General features: G+C 49.5%; 1 protein-coding gene across 1 annotated transcript in view; it reads right to left on the reverse strand.

The window, feature by feature from the left end:
- Pepd (peptidase D) overlaps positions 1–19,992 on the reverse strand; it is a 135,839-nt gene that overhangs the window by 78,757 nt on the left and 37,090 nt on the right. The window contains exon 7 of the mRNA XM_028877780.2: positions 15,418–15,462. Within this exon, the coding sequence (XP_028733613.1) occupies positions 15,418–15,462 (45 nt within the window). The remainder of the gene's footprint in view (positions 1–15,417; positions 15,463–19,992) is intronic.

A 19,992-nucleotide genomic window follows, 5' to 3' on the forward strand; every position in this document is an offset into this window, starting at 1 on the left:
TCCCAAGGAGACCAACCACACTCCTGGGAGCCAGGTCAGAGTGGCCCAACACCCACAGCAATGTGCATCCTGAGCTATCTAGACAATAACCTGGTGTTGGAAGGGAGCAGCTGCCCTTTGTCCTAGGCAGGCCACAGGCAGGCAGCCTGCAGGGATGGTGGCCGGCAGCTGCTGGCTTGAGCCCCAGCTTCCTTATCTGCAGCAGGGGAATAGAATCTACACGGCAGAGGGGTTGGGCCTTAATCTGAGGAGTGCTGCTGGCATCCCAGGGACCTGCCCCACTGGCTAAAGGTACCCCTTGGATCTGCCCACCTCTGGCCCTTGGGGTAGCCCAGGTGGCACCATGTGACTCAGGCCTCTAACCAAGACAGAGCTGGGGAGCAAGACACAAATGGGGACAGTGTGTCTTCCCACTGTGTGCAGGAACAACATGGAAACAGCCTGTCTGCAGAGATCAGGAGACTGGGGAGGGCGAGGAGAGAGGCAGCGATGACGTGTCGGCCGAGGACCCTGAGGAGTCTCCTGCAACCCAATTCCTCACAGCTAACTCCTGGTAATGGGTCAGCCCGAATGTGCCTCATATCTCGTCCCTGCTCCAGACTTATCCCTCAGTCAGAGAGAGCATGCTCATTTTCCACCTCCACGCATCTGGAGAAGCTACTTCAGATGGTCCATGGCACGAAAGGCACTATGAGCACTGGCCAGACAGACGAGGGGCCCACTGCACCCCGCTATGCCTGAGAGGCCCTACTCTGCGCCTTCTTTTCCTCATCCGTTTGTCCAAAGGGGTGCTGTGAGAATTAGAGTTGGAGACAAGGTCTCATTATGTAGCCCAGGCTGGCCTTGAACTCTCCAATATGTGTGTGCCCAGCAGAGCCTTGCATTTGAAGCACCAAGAGCAGTGCCAGGCGTCTGGCCAGAGCTGTGTGTGGCTCATGAACAGAGTAAAGCTTGGAGCTGTTGGCTCATCCACACTGCTCACCTTGAAGCCTCAGATGAGCTGCCCTAACCCACGTCAGAACAGAACTACAATCCTTCAGTACTCACAGGTACTGGGACCCCAGCTTCTGGGACCCCGGTTACACCCAAATCCACAAATGGCACACAGCCTCCACATGTCCCGCTAAACTTAGAGTCAGTCATTTCCAGATGACTTAGTTTACCCAAAACAAAGGAAATGCAGAGTGAGTGGCCGCTGTGTACTGTTCAAGAAAAAATGACAAGAAAATGGGCTTTGGGAGTACACTATGCTGTGGCTTAAATCTAAAATATTAAGATTTATTTTTATTATTTTTTTTTAAATTAGGATGTCTGTGTGTGGGTTTGTGCACTTAAATGTCATTGCCTATGGAGACCAGAAGAGGGTATTGGACCATAAGAGGTTGGAGTTACAGGTGGTTGTGAGCCACAATGTGGGCGCTGAGAACTCAGGTCCTGCAAGAGCAGTACACACTCTTCGCCACTGGGCCACCTCTGCAACCCCTGGGATGTTTTTAGAAAGTGGCATTGGTCTGAAAGTATGACTAAAAGCAGCAGAAGATAAGGCAGTGGACAAGTCAAGGAAGAACTGTACCCAGCAGTGCTCAGGGTACGTGGCTTTGAGCGCATCCACGAGAAGAATTGGGTGGGTTCATTTCTACACAGACGTAAGACACTTAAGAATGCCCAGTGATGTGCTGAGGGAGACACACAGCTTTCCTCTTAATAAGAGAAGAAAAAGGCAAATAAAAGTCTGGATCAAATGCAGATGCACAGAAGCTACAGTGACTCACAGGGTTATCAGGGTAACACGGTGCGCATTACCTTCCTGTGAAAGCAGCGCGGGAGTCTCAGGGGCGTGGGCAACTCTGCATGATTTGCATCCTGATTCAGTGCAGGAGGAAACACATGCCACCTACGATGTATCCCAGCACGTATCTTACTTATGGTGCCATTAGGTGTGAGTTCCAGCCTACAAGCAACATGAATATGAAGGAGCACGCTAAATGCCGCCAGCACAAATCCAGAAGGTAGAATGCTCAGCTGCGCCGCAGCCACCCCTCTGAGAAGTCAGGGCTGTCTTCTGGACCGTAACTGTCCCCCTAGAGGGCAAATACCGAAGCCTCGGTCCCCAGCTTGCAGTGATATGGGTGCAGAGTTGAGGAAGGTGCGTCCTCAGGGGACACAGAGCGGCTGGCTCTTCCTCTTGATCTTGGCTTGAGTGGCTTTCTTTCACCACACATATCTGGCCTTACTCCAGACCCAGAGAGGCCATGGACTGAGACCTCTGAAAACAGAGCTGAAATAAGCCTTCCTCCTTACACTGAACATCTCAGGGATTCTGTGACAGTGGCAGAAAGTCGACTAACGACCACGGGTAAGAAAATGTCACTACATCCGGGGAATCTCATGAGGACCACATGGGCTGTGTCAAGGACAACTGGGGAAATTCCTTTTTGTAATTATTTTCTAAATAAGAAAAAGACTTCCTCATTAGCATATTTTACAGATTTCTTTATGTGCACGCCTGAGCATGTGTGTGTGTATCACATGTGTGCAGGTGTGCCTATGGAAGCCTGAAGAGGCTGTTGGGTCTCCTGGAACTGGAGCCACAGTCCTTGACATGGGTGCTGGGGACTGAGTCCAGGTTCTCTGCAAGAATGAGGTCTTCGGGCTTCTACTGCTGCCATAGAACAACACCGTGACCGACTTGCGGGGGAAAGGGTTTATTTCATCTTACAGCTTGTAGTCCGGCATCCAGAGAATTAAGGGTGGAAACCTGGAGGCAGGAGCTGATACAGAGGCCCCTAAGTGTTGCTTACTGGCCTGCTCCTCATGGCTTTCTTATAGCACCCAGGACTACCAGCCAAGGGTGGAAGCATCCAGTGAGCTGGGCCTTCCTCATCAATCACCAATAAAAACAAACAAACGAACAAACAAACCTACCACAGGCTTCGCCACGGGCCACAGATTTGGCAGGGGGCATTTTCTCAACGGAGGCTCCCTGTTCTAAAATGACCCTAGCCGGTGTCAAGCTGACATAAGCCAGCCACACAAGCAGTCAGTGCTCTTCACTGCTGAGCCCTCTCTAGCCCTCCTTACAAACCTGTTTCACACCGATACACACACTGCACATATTTATGGGTACAATAAGGCAATTCAATATGTCTGATGATCCTATCGGTGTAATTAGCAAATTATTTAAAAAAAAACAAAAAACCTCAGGCACTAGGCGGTGGTGGCGCAAGCCTTTAATCTCAGTACTCAGGAGGCAGAGCCAGGCAGATCTCTGTGAGTTCAAGGACAGGCACCAAAACTACAGAGAAACCCTGTCTTGAAAAACAAAACAAATGACCGACCGAACGATCCAAAGAAAGAAAGGAAGAAAAAAACCAAAACCAAACCAAACCAAAAAACAAACAAAACAAAACCCTCAGGCATACTTTTTTTTTTCCCATTTTATTTTATAATTGAGACAGAGTTTTACTATATAGACTAGGCTGGCCTTGAATTCTTATGTAGTCCAGGCTAACTTTGAACTTGCAATCCTCCTCACTCTGCTCCTAGACTGCTAGGGTCACACAGGTATGTATCACCATACATATAGCTCTATATCATTTCTTCATATTAGAAACATTCAAAACTCCTTCCCAGTAGCTAATTCCAAATATGCAGTTAATTGTTATCGGTCCTATCTACCCAACTGCACCCCTGTGCCCATTAACCACCCACTCCATCTCCCCACACATCCTTTCCATGCTCTAGTTAGATTTTCTAATTTTTAAAAGTATACAAATGTTGCTTTTACTCTAACAAAAGGTCTTTTTTTTTTTTTTTAAGATATACCAAAGAGGGATAAATTAAAATATGGAGTAATTCTTCTTCTTTGCCGGTCTGGGGATGGGACCAGCGTTTCATGTGTACTAGGCAAAGGCTCTACTGCAGAACTACACGCACGCCCTGGAGGCCTACAGCTGGTGGTTATGCAATGGGAAAACCTCTTTGCTTTGCTACTTGAAGCTGCCCTTGAGGAAGGCTGGATGGGGATGTCAGGACAAGAAGGAGCTGCCCTCCAGGGAACATTCCAAAGCTCTGCATAGACCACAACCACAGCGATGTCGATGCAAACCCAGTTTTATAGTTTTGTTCATTTTTATGTCTGTTGTTATTTTTACCCTTTACAGTTATCTTCTCATCCCAAACATGTAAGATTTACTGCTCAATAAAGTGCAGAGGAAAAGGTAAGAATCCTGACCAAAAAACCGTGCTGAGAGTCGGAGGTGAGGAGAGTACCACGGGATGTGACGGGGAGGGTGGCGGTGGTAGGAAGAGGGTTGTGCAGAGCAGTCATGGAGGAGGGCCCTGGATGTGAGCAGCTGGCAAAGGGAACCCACGGAAGAGCCACAAGTACCACAGCACCAAAAGCAGAGCTGTGAGGATGACAGGCAGGGATGGCTGGACTGCGGCTTACCTTCCCTGTATTATTCTGCACTAGAGGAACCTTCACTCTTTAAAACAACAATGATTAGTGTGCATTAATTATACAAAATAATAGGCTTCGCTTTGATATCTTTGTACTTTTACTTTTTATAGTAGTCCAGGCCATCCTTCAACTCATGATTCTCTGGTTGACTCCTAGATGACAGGATCAAAGGCATGTCCATCACGACTTCAGTGTGTGTGTGTGTGTGTGTGTGTGTGTGTGATCTGCTGTGTCATGCTCACCTTTCCACTATCCTTTCCTGCTGGACCACCTCCTCTTTCTAAATAGTCCCCCTTCTACACACTCACCCACACACCACACACCACTCCCCACCCTCCCACATCACACCCCTACCCCCCACCACACACACACACACACACACACACACACACACACACACACACACACTCGAGGGGGAATCTCCCCTTCTGAGCCTCACTGACTTCACTTAACACGGCGCTCTCCAGTCCCATCAATCTTCCTGCAAATGCCACCGTTCCGCTCTTTGTGGCTCTTTAGTGCACACACAGCCCGTTTTCTTTTTCAGCCGTCGTGGGTTGATTCCGTAGAGCGGCTGTGGTGAAGGGACAACAGACACAGTGTGCAGGTGTGTCGCAGAGTTCTGACTTGGATTCATTTTGGTAAACACCACGGGTGGTTCAGCTGGATCATACGGTAGTTCTGATGAGTTTTTGAGGAACCTCCCTACTGATTTCCACAGTGGCTGTACAAGTTTATATTTGCACCAACTGTGACAGCCTATAGAACAGCAGAAAATTCACCTGACAGGGGATTACTATCCATGTTCTTCAAAAAATTAAAAATAAAATTGTCTTCATTAGGGTTTCTATCACTGTGAAGAGACACCATGACCATGGCAACTCTTATATAAAAACCAAAACCAAAAAACATTTAATGGCGTAGCTTACAGTTCAGAGGTTCAGTCCATCATCATCATGGTGGGACATGGCGGTGTGCAGGCAGACATGGTGCTGGAGAGGGAGCTGAGAGCTGTACATCTTAAAATGCAGGAAACAGGAAGTGAACTGACTCAGTGCGTGTGGCTTGAGAATATATGAGACCTCAAAGCCCACCCCCAGAGTGACATGCTTCCTCCAACAAGGCCACACCACCTAACAGTGCCACTCCTTTTGGGGGCCATTTTCTTTCAAACCACCACAAAAATCAAGACTGAAAGGACAAATTGCCCAATAAATGGGCAAATGCATGGAGCAGGTAGTTCTGAAAAGGAAGCATACAAAACGGCTAATACACACATGTGGAAAGATGCTCAGGAGCCTTGGCCACCAGGGAAATGCACTGACATTCCACTTCACTCGGTTGGGATGGCTAGCTATCGAGAAAACCAGCAGGTTTTCTAATGAGGTGTACATACTGCTGGGATAACACTTTTAAACCTATAACGAGGGGCACCACGTGGTAAATATGCATTCACCTTGCTAGTAAGGACGTGCTGATCTGACTTCCCAGCACTGACGGTAAGTTAAGAATGTCCCTCTCTCAAAGCCTGGGGACTCAGCAGACAGAAAAAGCAATTATAAAGTGGGAAGAGGAAGGCTGCTGTGGATGCTACAGGAGGTGAAGATGGGAAGGAAGAATCCAGGCTCTTCTCAATGGACCCAGTGAGGAGGCCTCCAACAGTTGGACCTGGAGACTGGGCAGAGGAGACTAGAGAACAGGCCAAGGGTCCTCTGCACATTCCTTTGAATGGCCAGTTCAGCTCCTTTGCAGAAGGCAACTCACCTCATCAAGCCCTCATGTGACCACCTTTCCCTCTCAAAAGGCACCTCCAAGATCAGCCAAGCTGGAGTGGCGGGGACCTATCATCCACCCACCTGTCCTCTCCTGGCCACCGACCTTGTCTGGTGGTGCTGCCCAGAACAGAGAGCCAGGAAAGGATGGCTGGGAACAGGATGGGCTCTGAGTGCCATGGACTTGAGTCATACCTCAGACTCCACCAGAAGCAGGCAGCCCTCAGGACAGCAGAGAAGCAGCCATGTCTCTCTCCATGGTGCCATTTACCCGGGGCAGCCAGCCACTGTGAACCGAGGGGGCCCTGTGGTACAGTACCACCTTCCACAGGCTCTAAAGCCTCTCCTGGGGAGAGGGAGGCAGGACAAGCACAGTGGGGAGACCGCTCCCAAACAGACACCCTTTCTTCCCTGGAGCCCGACCTGCTTTGTCAGAGGGGCCTCTGATTCCGCAGCAGGGCTGTGGTAGCAGTTCCCCCAGGGGACCAGAATGCTTGCTGGTATTCTTCAGGAGGGGCAGGTCCAAATCTACCCACAGGACAGCTCTGTGACCACTGCATCTCCTTCCTCACCACTGTCCTCCACAGACTGCAGGGATCCTCAGAGTGATAACACAGCTAAAGCGATGTGGGGTGCCACCTCTGGCCCTCTGTCTGTCCCCCGACTTAGACTGCTGGTCTAGCCCTCTGACCATTGCTCCTGCCAATACATCGCAGTCCCTCGGCTTGCATCTACCCATCCACAGGACCTGCGGTGTTTGCTACAGAGTGCGGGGGGGGGGGGGTGGGGGGGGGGGTGGGGGGGGTGGGGGGGGATCGTGGGACCAGGCGGTTGGCACGGAAGCTGCCAATCACCTGCCTCACCCGATCACAGCCAGGTCCCAATCTCTGGGGGGAGCACTCAGGAGGTGCGGACGCTCTCCTCTTCTCCTCTTCCTCCTGCTCTACCCCCCTGCAGAGGCTCCTCTCAGCAGATGGACACCTGAACACTGAGCTGGGGTGGGCCACTCTGCCTCTCCTCCCACAGTTGCCCAGGTTTGTGTTTCCAGACACATCCTCTCCTCCTTTCTGAGGTGGGCTCTATGCCCTACCCACCACGGGTTCTGAATACCCAGCACCTCCTTCACCTTCTTCGCTCTTGGTTTTTGAGGCGGGATCTTTATATTCAAGGTGGCATCCAATTTACCATGTGACCCAGGCTAGCTCTGAACTCTAGACCTTCCTGCCTTGCAGGCGTTTGGGGCTTACAGGCATATGCACCATACCAGCTGCCCACATGGCCCCCCGTAGCTGGAGCCTCTTGAGTAAAATCTCCTGCTATCACTGCCCTCTCTTCCAGCCAAGTCCCTCAAAAGCAGCTTCTTCGCTCACTATGAACCTCCTCTCCTCCCCTCCCCTTCTGGTTATCCTGCTCTCTCACCCTCTGCCAACCTTCCTCTCACGGGCTCCTGGACCCTAGGGCTCACCAGTGGATGCAGGCATGGCCCATCCTCTGGCCCTCCTGCCCCACCCCCTGACTTCTATACCTGCTGCTTGTCTCTGGTATAAGCCTCTGGACCGGGTCTCCTACTAGGACCCAGCATGGACCAATTCCCATTGAGTTCTGGTCTCACAACCCTCCTGCTGCTGAAGGCAGACACCCGGCATAGCACACAGACATCTTCCTCTGGTCTCCTGACAGCCCACATCCAACCCATGCCCGAGGCTGCCCTTTACTGACAGAACATCCCTCTTGCTCACACACTTTCAGTAGCCCCTAGGTATCCTCTAGATGTTTTCCACATGCAACTGCATGCAGCCTCTCCCAAAGCCTCCTCCCTCTTCTGTGGGGAACCAATTCAGGGGGCTCAGTGATCCCCAGATCCCAGAAAGCAGCTCTTCCAAGGTTGGAGAGGGCTCCCACATACCCCACCCTAGGCCAAGTCCTTCTCTGCTCCCAGGTAGGAGAGGAATCTTCGTAGAAGGAATGCACTGGAAATCTCTTTAAGTGTCTTTCAAAAGGCTGGAGTGGACTTGAAGAGCAGGGACCCACAGTGACGGATATTTGTGGCCCAGAGCAGAGCTGAGGAATCTACCCACTGTCTGAATAAGACAGCAAGACAACACACAGGCTGGGGACTTCTGGAGCATGACTGACTTCCAGAAAAAAAGAGGAGGCAGGCATGTAATACAGCTGTAATTCCAGGACTTAAGAGGCTGGGGAAGAACATGAGTTTGGGGCTAACCTGGGCTACATAGTGAGATCCTGTCACCAGTCTTGGGAGCGGGGCTGAAAGAGGCCACTGCCTTCCTAGTCCTAGCCAGGTACCTTTTCATCCCCAGTCAGAGCCAGGGAGTCCACCAGGACTGGACTGCTCTCCTCTCAGGCCAGCTGCACAGCCTCCTGGGAACTGCTGCTAAACCACAAAGAAGAGGTCAGGCTAGAACATCCTGGTGCCCTATTTCCCTCACACTCATCCCTAGAAGAGGCCCAGGCTAGACCCCCACCACCAGTGCTCTTATTCTCCCCTCACACTCATCCCTGGCTCCTCCCTACAGTTGACTACCATCTCCATTGTGGGAGAAAGAAGGTCAGATCCTACACAGTTCTCTGCCCCAAGCAGAGGCTCTGCTCACAGGTAGCCAATGGGGCTGGAGGGTCAGAGCTCTGCCATTAGGCCTTTAGCTGATTTATCCAGGACTACTTAAAAAAAAAAAAAAAAAAAAAAAAAAAAAAACAAACCACCTAGCTGGAGTAGTCCACCCCTATAATCCCAGAATTTGGGAAACTGGGGCAGGAAGTTGGAATTTGAAGGCAGTATGAGCTACCTAGAGATAATTTGTTCCAAAAAGCAAATATACAAACCAAACAAACAAAAGTAGGACTAAGGCAAATTACCCTGGGAAGACTTTACTCAGAGGCCTGGCTGGACTCTGGCCCCTCTCGACTTAATCTAAGCTAAGTAGGTATCTGCAGATGCTGAGGTAACCTATTAGACGGCCCTGGCGGCTCTTGCCTGTGGATTCTCCCAGGTGCCAGGCAGACTTGAGGTCTGTCCTACTTGGTTGGTTAATTCCAAAACACTGCCTGCCATACTGCCAACAACATATAGGCTGCACGGCTTCTCACAGGTGATGAGGCCACTTCTACTATGTCTGAACCAAAAGGACAAGGAAAGGAGGTTCTCTGTCCTCTACAGGTTAATGAGCCTGAGGGAAGGAGTCTCATATTCCAAGGAGGCATGAGATGGCTACTGAAAATACAGGATCCATCTACCAGTTTGACATCACCAGGAGAGGTCAAGGCCGCCTCCTACAGGAAGTAACCAGGGAGCAGGGCTCAGGCTAGGAGCCTTTTTATGAAGCTGGGGTGGAAGGCAGCTCGAGCTTTCAGATGGGGCAAGAGGTACAGGTGATACATGCTGGGAGATGTGGGTGCTGCTTGGCCTTGGGGTGAAGACTGTCAGCATCATTACACCCAAGGGGTCTGCTCAAACAGAAAGGCAGCAACAAACCACGTCTGACAGCACATACCCATAACTTCAGCTCTCAGGAGATGGAGGCAAGTCCATGAGTTTGAGGCCAGTCTGGGCAAAGCAAAAAGCCAATGACTGGATATGAAGCTCAGCAGTAGAGTAGTTATGTACACACACAGACATGTGCCACACACACACACACACAGAGGCACCAACACGTGTGTGGGAAGATGAGGGATCACAGACCTCACCCTGGAACCAGAAGCTGGAGTCTCTTGCCACAGGCCTGAAATGACAAAAACTATACGAGGCAGAGATTTATTTGTGCAATCTTTTTTTCTCCTTAGATATTCACAGGTCACAAAACTGCCTCTAGGCATTAAACCCAGGATTAAGACATCAATTAACTGAGGTCTGAATGCAGCACTGATTAAAATAGTAGCAAGACAGGATGAAGTATTTCCCAGATCAGTCTCTAAGCGTCAAGGTGCCAGTTTGTTGAATAAAACCCATTAAAAGAGCCAGGAATTCCATCTCTCCCAAAGATGAATGCACAGGGGATGGTTCTCCAGGAGCCAGGTGGGCAGGAGTTCAATACCAAAGGACTCCCCAGGCCCTGCCCCCAACATCCCCATCCACACTGGAAACTGAGGAATCAAAACAAGAGAATCACGAAACAACAAGAGAGACAAGAAAGGGGCTGGAGTTCCCTATCCCCAGGAGGCTCCTCCGGCAAGTCCTCTCCAACAAGCCAGAGCCAAGCTCAGCCCCTAGAGGAGGTGGTGGGACAGGCAGGTGGGAGGAAGTCCACCCACTCCTGTGTGGCTGTGCCTGTAATGGTGCAGATAGAATGGGTACTCAGACATGGGTTTGCTAAGCACAGACTCCTCCTTGGGCATCTGTGCAAACAGAGCAGGAGGAAGCCTGGCGTCTCTGCTCTTGTTCTGTGAATGTTTCCTTTATTTGGGTCAGGTTCTTATTCAAGGCCACACACTAGCATGTTAATGACTGAAGGTATGTTTGTCTATAACCTGATGAAACTTGAAATATTTCATTCCCCCTTCCAAGGCTGAAGGCAATAAAGAATAACTAAGGTATTCTTTATTGGTATTCTATTGGGGCTCTAGGGAACAGGAGACTCAAGAGTTTGAGACCGGCCAGGCGGTGGTGGTTACTGCCTTTAATCCCAGCACTTGGGAAGCATAGGCAGGCAGATCTCTGTGAGTTCAAGGCCAGCCTGGGCTACAGAGTGAGTTCCAGGAAAGGCACAAAGCTACACAGAGAAACCCTGTCTTGAAACCCCTCCCCCCCCAAAAAAAAGAGTTTGAGACCATTGTGGAATTCATAGTGATGATATACAATCTCAAAGCCAAAACTAAAGATTAACTAAGGTCTGGTACTATGAGCTTTACAACAGTCTATTATAACCCCTATGGTGCTTGTTTTTGTTTGTTTGGTTTGGTTTGTTTTTTTTGTCAACTTGACGCAAACCTAGACATACCTGGGTAGAGGGAAGTTTAATTTAGAAAATGCCTCCGTAAGATTGATTTGTAGGCAAGGCCATGCCTGGGGTATTATTTTGACTGATGATTGACGTGGAAGGGCCCAGCCCACTGTGGGCGATGCAGACCCTAAGCAGGTGGTCCTGGAGTGCATGAGAAAGCAAACTGAGCCAACTACGGGGGCAAGCCAGTAAGCAGTATTCTTTTATGGTCTCTTCTTCAGGTCCTGCCTCTGGGTTCCTGCCTTGAGTCCCTGTCCTGACTTCCTTCAATGACGGACTGTGATAAAGAAGTGTAAGCCAAACAAACCCTTTCCTCCCAAAGTTACTTTTGGTCGTGGTGTATTATCACAGCAACAGAAACCTAACTAAGACACCCTCTGAAGATGCATCAATATCTCCAACTATAGTTCTGAGCCTGTAGTCACTTTGCATTGTGGGAACAGCAAGGCCTCACAGACAGATCACCCCCTAAATGGAGGCAACTGCCTCAAAGACTGAGAATACTGAGAAAGGAAGGGTGTCTCGTCTGCCCAAGCAGGAGCAAACATCTCATGGGAACTAGATGGCCCCCTCAAGTGCTAAGACTTCTCTGGAGTCATCTGGCAGAACCAGAACTGAAACAAGGATCAGCCAGACCACAAGCTGACCCAAATTGCTTAACTGTACAGATTTCTCAGTCCTGCCCAGCCCAACTCCCCCTAAAACTCATACAAGCCTACCAATGTTTGAGACTCTTGTTCCCCATCTTCTCGATACAGCCACAGTGACTACACTCCTTTATGACTGGTCTCTCTCTCTCTCTCTCTCCCTCCCTCCCTCCCTCCCTCCCTCCCTCCCTCCCTCCCTCCCTTCCTTCCTTCTTTTTTCTTTTTTGAAGCAGGATTTCTCTGTGTAGCCCTGGATATCCTGGATCTTGCTCTGTATCCCAGGCTGGCCTCAAACCACAGAGATCTGCCTGCCCTGCCTCCCGAGTGCTGGGATTAATTAAAGGCGTGCGCCCCCATTGCTTCCACTTGGTTTTCAAGGTTAGTGACCAGACCGAATTTGTTGGGTCAGATGTCTGGCACAGGACTTTGGGCACAGTGATGCCTCCATCCATCCCCCACTTTCTGGTGTGCAGAAACCAAGTTCTCTCTGCCTTGGGACTCTCCAGTCCTTACATGAAGGGTCTGTGAAGGGTGCCAGGACTACTCAACAGAGACACAGACGGGGGTGCTCCTGCAGTGCCTCCCACACGCCAGCAATCTAGGTCATCGTCCACACACATCTTTAAACCTGGGACAGCTTCCGGTGCACCTCTGTCCTGAAGCCCCTGCACTTTAACTCCTGTGCAGGCAGTAGGCAGGAGCAGAAACGTCACCTACAGCCCGCATTCTAATGCATGCAGACCATGTAATTAACACTTCTAAAACCTGCGTATGACTCAAATGGACTCGGTCTCACTCAAAACCCCAGGAGATGCACAGCAGCCGTGGGTGCACTCACGCTTCCGTGAGGGTTTAGCTGCAGCCCCTGGCATGGAGCTGAGAGGCATGAAGGCACCTCCTTTTACTTCCTACCCTACCTCCAGATCAATTTCATCCTCTACAAAACAACAGAGCAGAAGCCCGGCCTGAATTATGGCAGTGACAAGCCTGCTCTTAGTCAGATTCAACTTTTGACCTATACGTTCCCGCCGCAACACTGAGCAAAAGGAAGAAATGTGCAGTTATGAGCTTGTGTTTGCGGGAAGAGTACAATTATGGAGGAATTTACAGGAAATCAAAAAGGTGCTGCTTGAGAGGATGGAAAACGATAAAACAGTCACACAAAGGGAATGAATGCCAGTCAAAAACAAAACACACAACCCTGAGAGCACCAGCTCCCCATGCCAGGAGGCCTCCCAGTCAGACTGGCCCTGGAAAAACCCCCAAATGCCCAACTTGCTAATCTGGGCCTGGGGTATTGTGTGGATGCCAGGGACGCTTTCCTACACAGCCCCTGCTCTCTGGTCCTGCTGTACTTTTCCCGAGACTCAATCCAGTCAGCTGGCCTTGCAGAGGGGCTGGAGTGAGCTGGACTCCAGGGCATTTAGCTGAGCTACAAGAGGCTCTGTAAGACCATAGAGCCAACAGCCTGGATTCACGGCTTTTCCTTGGGTGAGTCCCTAACTCTCTGGGCCTCCATTTCCTCATCTGTAGCATGGGACTAACTGGAGCAGCTGCCTCATACATCAATAGCAACAGCCTCTTTAAGCAGAGTGGCATGCCCGGTGCTTATCAGCACAGGCCTTCCACAGGGAGTCTCGGCGGGGCCTGTGTTGTTAAGACACACCAGCTTGACTCCTGTCTCACACACTCACTTCATCAGCTTTGCAGATGATGGAACGGGGACTGGCAATCCTTCCATCCCCACCATAGCTGGGTATGAGCACAGCTCTCTCTCAGCTGAAGCTATGGAGACAGCAAAGTTCTGTCATCCGTCTGTGGTCTTGAAAGGGACAGGGACTGGAGCTGACACTCTCCCCTGGGCAGACTCCCTCCACAGAGCGGGAGAGAGCAGGCAGCCAGAGCATTCAAGCCCTGGGAGCAGATGAGTGTGGTGGCATGAACTTACAGTTCCAGCATTGGGAATGAAAAAGCAGGCAGATCTCAAGTTTAAGGCCATTCTGAGTTATATAGTAACACCCAAACAAATGAGCAAAACCCAGGAACTCCCAAAAATCTAACACCAAATGGTAATTTAACGTCATAGAGAGCCCACCTGCTTTGGGAGATGAAGGACCGGCTGCTGCCGCACCCAGAGCCCCTTCTGGGGTTCTGGCAAGGAGGGCAATAACTGTGGCCATGATGGATCTGCCAAGATCAACTGTATCACGGCGGAGACTGGGCCCCGTGCTATTAAAACACACCCCTGAGGCGGCAAGGACAATGTGACATTTCTGAAATTGTTCTACTACCATCAAATGCCAAATAAGTCCTTTTTGCTGCTCGCTTTAATAAAACTGAGAGGCATTCTTATAAACGTGAGACTCCACCTTGGAGCCTCGCAAATGTCACCGGAATTAAAGTGAGCTTGCTCTAAAGTGACGAACTAATGGCTCATCCCTCAGGGAGACGCTGGAGCTCACAAGCCAGCTGTGTTCTCCAGCACACTCTCCACTGCCAGTGACCTCAGGGCAAAGTCACGGTGAGGAAGACGGTGGACCCAGGCCAATCCCAAGGACTCGCGACTTGTTCTGCTGGGTGAGCTACAGGGACACACACTGGTTACTTGAAACAAACAAGAAGAGATGCCATGAGCCTGAAGGACAGTCTCCATCCTCTCTGAGGGTGCGGCTGTGATGGGCACTGGGCCAGGGTTACTATGGACACCTGTCAGCAGCTCCTGGGTCTCCACCCATCTCCCATGGGCACCTGCCTCAGACTCAACTCACCGGAATAAATCTCAGTTCTGTCACTCCGCTGCCTCCATGGCCACTTGGCTCCTGCAGCAGTCCCCTCAGTGACAACCAGTTCCCATTCCTGCCTCTAGCTGAGTCTGTGGTCAGAGGCTAAAATGATGGCCTTTGGAAATACAAACCTGATCTGTACTCTCCTAAGTCCTTCTAAAGTTTCCTGTGCTTTCTCCTCTCAGGACAAAGGCAAAACCTGACAGCAACAATGTCCCTCAGTCCACTCAGGGTCCACTTCCCTGGCTTTGCTCGGTCACACAAGGCCACCGGCCCTTTCCCCAGTGTCCTTAGCCCGACTCCTGACCCCCACCTCATCGTGTACCACCCTCACCTCCATTGTGTCTAGGACACAGTATTCCCACATTTCGGGACTCACAAGTCAGATCTCCCAACTAGGTGGGAAACTGTCACCACACAGACTCAGGATCAGAAGGGAGGAGCCTTCTGCACACCTCCCAGTGAAGTCTGCCTCATCTCTCTCCCACTTCACATAAGCCACTCAACAAAAAACTGTTCGGCCACCATTAAAGAGCAGCTCAGTGGCCTGGAAGAAAAGTGATAGCATGCAGAAGCTACCCCGAGCCTGGGAAGGTTCACCCCAAAGTCACCTGACACACCAGCTGTGCTGGATGTAAGAGCTGCCTATGGGGCAGCCACAGCCATGAAGAACATGAATAACAGGGTGGAGCACATATCCAGACTGGTTCTCTAAGTGGGGTGGTCAAAAGAACCGTCTCCATTCTCCGTGAACTGAGCACAATTAGCCCAAGTAGTCACAAGCCAAGGACTCACCATTCCACGATCTCTGGATGAAGAATCGTATTGTTGACATTGAACCTATAAAGAGAAAAGACACCAATGGCATTAGTTGGATGGCCTAGCATACCCCAGCGAGAAGTACCTCGTTCACCACAAACACACCATGACCAAGAGAGGACCCCACTTTTAACTTTCTGGCTTTCTGGCCTGGAGAAAGCTGCTGCTCACCTTGTGCAGGCCTGAAGGCCTGGGCCGCCACCTCTAAGTGTGGGTCAGTTGGAGAGCAAGCATTTTGACTATAAAACACCCCCTCTTCCCTACTAGGCAGACTCTTTATCAAGTTCATTAACACACACATAATGGGAGTACCAGAAAAGGGGAACAGAAAGAATAGTGAAGAGAAGAAACTGAACTTTCCACTAATTATTTGATGAAAAATGCAAATCTGCACACCCTTTTTAAAAAACAAGTTCATTTCATGTGCATGGGTATCTTGCCTGCATGTATATCCATGCCCCATGTGCATTCCTGGTACCGGTGGAAGTCAGAAGAGAATGCTGGATCCCCTGGGACTGAAGTTACAGACAGCTGTGAACTGTCATGTGGTTGCTGGGAATTGAACCCGGGTCCTCTGCAAGTCAGCCAGCACTCTTAACCACTGGGCCATCTCTCCAGCCCCTTCAAGCTCAACAGTCTCTAAGTAGCACAGATTTAAAGACATACCATAGTCAAACTGCCAAACAACAGGGTATACGCTGGTGGTCCTGAAAGCACAAGGCTAGACTTAGGATTTCCAGCTTTCTGATTGGGATGTCATGAGGAGGATCTACAACCCAGTGGTTCAACTTCCAGTTTCCAACCTTACGAAAGGCTGATGGATACATACAGCACAGCTGTCGATCAAGGAGCTTCTGCATCTTGTAAGCATAACGAGAAACTCAGTTCACCACACACAGGGTATGATCCTGGTGTGTTCTGATCAGTGGCCAATTCCACACCAGAAACTATGACAACCAGAAGGCAGTGGGATAATGTTCAAAGACTTGAAAGAAACAAAAAATTGGGAAGGAAAAAATTCAGCAAAGATATGCTTCAAAAATGAAGGAAAAGGGTCTCACTGTGACCTGTGACCCTGACTACATGAGAAGCACCATCAGGGTTCATCATGTGTGAATGCATGTCAGTTCGTATGTCCAGACGGGTAAGGCCTGCTCTGAGCCCAACTGTCTAGGACATAGGGTTCAGCCTGATGGACAAGTGTCCAACTCCTTCATCTTTAACTTTGTTAAACTGGTGCCAGAAACTGTGAGTCATGGGCAATCTTTGTGGACCTGGAGCCTATGGTAACTGATGTGATCCAAAGTGACCCAAAGCATCTTATGCTACCCAAAGGATGCTACTAACAACTATATCCATGGCCATTACATCACTGGCGAGATCACCAAGCCAGGTTGGACTCGGGGCTTCCTCGGTTTCCACAGCTTTGGAGAGGGCTCTGGTTCTACCCCACTGCGGAAGGAGTGGCTCTCTACTGACTGTGGCAAGATGTCTGAACTGGAGTTCTCCAAGTGTTCACACCCTATAGCTCGAACTTGGCACCCACACCACCCTGGAGCACTCAGACTGTGGCTTTATGGAGGACAATGAGGCTGTATGACATCAAACACCCAACCCATACCAACCTCAGCTACCTCATCACTCAAACCGCCCCACCACGAATCTGACGGAGTTCTAGACCAACATCTGCCCTACCCTTGTATCTCCTTCCCCTTGGCCACCTATGTTCCAGTCATCTCTGCAGAGGCCTACTGTGAGAACTGTTGGTGGCAGAGATCAACAATGACTGCTTGGAACCTGCCAATCAGAAAGTGATGTGACCCCTAGCACAGCCAAGTAATATCCTGCTGACTCCCTTAAGGTGGAAATGTGCTATCCAAGGATGTGAATGCTGCCATTACTGCCATTGAGACCAAGAATAGCAGCCATGTGGACTCATGTCCCATGGGTTTCAAGGTTGGTATCAACTGCTTGCCTCCTGGTGTGGTGCCTAGGAGTCTGGCCAAGGTACAGTGTGCTATGTGTCACGTGTATTCTGAGCAACATGCCTGCCATTGTTGAGGCCTGGGCCTGCATGGACTACAAGTTTGACTTTATTATGCCAGGGGGACTTTTGTACATTGGTATCAGGGTAAGAACATGGAAGAGGTGAGTTCTCTGAGGCTAGAAGGATATCGCTGCCCTAGAGAAGGATTACAAGGAAGCAGGCATCAACTCCTATGAAGATGGGGATGAAGGAAAAGACAGACAGCTGCTTAGAGTGTGTTCACTACAGTTATGGCAAAATCCTTTCAAAATAGTCTCCTTGCATTGCTAAAAAAAAAAAAAATGGAGAATTAAAACTTCTCAGATAAACAAGACAGGAGGGAACTGATCTCTGGTACATTTGTCCTACAAGGATTCCTTCAGACTGAAAGGGCACTAGAGAGTGATGTGAATCTGCATGAAGCAGCAGCAGGCACTGATGGGCCATGGAGATGGCTCATCGGGTAAAGGTGCTCACTGCATGCTTGATAACTCGAGTTCGAGTCCTGGGACCTACTTGGCAGAAGAGAACCAGCTCTCCCAAGTTGCCCTCAGAATTCCACATGTGCACCAAACACAGGCATGCAAACACAAACGAATAAATGTTAAAAAAACTGGATTTGTTTGTTTTTTAAGGGCAGAGGATGGTGCCAGAGAGATAGTTGGTGGTTAAGAGTGTATATTGCTCTTCCAGAAGAAAGGAGTTCAATTCCCAGGACCCATTATGGGTGGCTCCTGTAATTCCAGTTCTAGGGGATTTAATGCCCTCTTCTGGCCTCTGCAGGCACTGAATATGCATGTATACACTCACACAGACATACACAGATATGAATAAAAATAACCTTAAGGAGGGGTCACTGGTAAAGGTGACCATATAGGCAAATATGGAGACAGCAGAAATGTAGCTTTTGTTTGTAATGTCTTAAAAATTACCAACAGACACATGCATACATATGTGAATATGTGCACATGTGCACACACACACACACACACACACACACACACACACACACACACACCCTCCATACACAATGACAAGAGAAAGACACTAGATGCATAGCCTGCAAATGGGATGACTCTATTTATCATCAAGTGTCGGGTGAACAGAAAGAGTGGGGGCCTGGAGAAAGGACATGGACCGCGGGGGAGCACAGGGCTTCCTTTGGGTGATGAAAGTGTTCCCAAACTGACGATGGTGGGAGATCATGATCTCCCCCACAGAGGCATAGGTAGAGCTCTGAGTTTCTGACTTCACACAGCCCAGGGACTCTCCATGGCCTCATGACTGGCATTTGAGCTGATCTAATGCCATGGCCGTAAGGAATAGCCTTACCCTGACCAAGGAGCAGGGGTGGGCAAGAAAAGGTACCAGCAGCCTTAGAAGATTTCTCTCTGAAGCTTCGGATCCTGAAGTACACAAGCAAGGCTTCTTGGTTCTAAATCAATTCAAATACTTTAGAATCAAAGTCACGGGCCTGGAGGGATGGCTCAGTGGCTATGAACACTAGCTGCTCTTATAGAGGATCTGGGTTCAGTCCCCAGCATCTACCAGCACACAACCATTTGTTACTCCAGGGGACCCAGTGCCCTCTTCTGGCCTCTAAGGGTACTGCCTGCATATGGTGCACGTAGGGAAACATACACGTAGGGAAACATTTATACACATAAAATAAAAATAATCAAATCTAAGAACAATCAAAGTCCTACCTGTGGGGTGTCACAGAGATTTTAGACAGCTGATGTGGCTCAGAAAAAAGACAGAGCAGCAGGTCACATAAATCAAGACCTGTCACCTTAGGGAACAGCCAGCTGCATCTCACTGCACACAATTCATATACCCACATGCATACAGACACAGCTGCACAAACACACACACAAATACACATGTGCGTGCAGAAGCAGCAAGGTGAAACAGGGAAAGATGATGGCACAAAGACCTGACTGTGCACACATGTGCGCGCACGCACATACACACACACACAAAGACAGCTGTGAGCTTAGAAGACATACACAGATGTACAAATAAGAGACACCCAAGACACATATAGATGGACTGAGATGTCACCTGTGTCCTAGGAAGGACACATTCCTAGAACCCCAGTGGATGCCTGAGAATACAGATAGTACTGAAGATTAGATATATCATGGTTCCCTCTTCTAAGCATGAATAGCTATGGTAAAATTTAATTTATAAATTAGGCACAGTAGGAGGCTAGTAATAAGTAATAATAAAATAGAACAATTACAACATACTATAATAAGATAGCCAGCGTCAATATACTCACGCTTTGGAAAATTAATTATAAGTAAAGTAGAGGCTATCTAGACACAAGTACTGGGATACCACATGGCTGATTTGATAACAGAGACAGCTACTGAGAGACTGATGGGTGAGTATCACATGTAACTGACATGTCCCGAGTAAATGATGCAAGATGGGATCACAGAACAACATAAACTTATGAACTCACCAAGCATAGCAATGCATGCAATCTCAGCCATGCAGGGAGCTGAGGTAAGAGGGCT

The sequence above is a fragment of the Peromyscus leucopus genome, chromosome 1 (genome assembly GCF_004664715.2).
Source record: "Peromyscus leucopus breed LL Stock chromosome 1, UCI_PerLeu_2.1, whole genome shotgun sequence".
NCBI lineage: Eukaryota > Metazoa > Chordata > Mammalia > Rodentia > Cricetidae > Peromyscus > Peromyscus leucopus.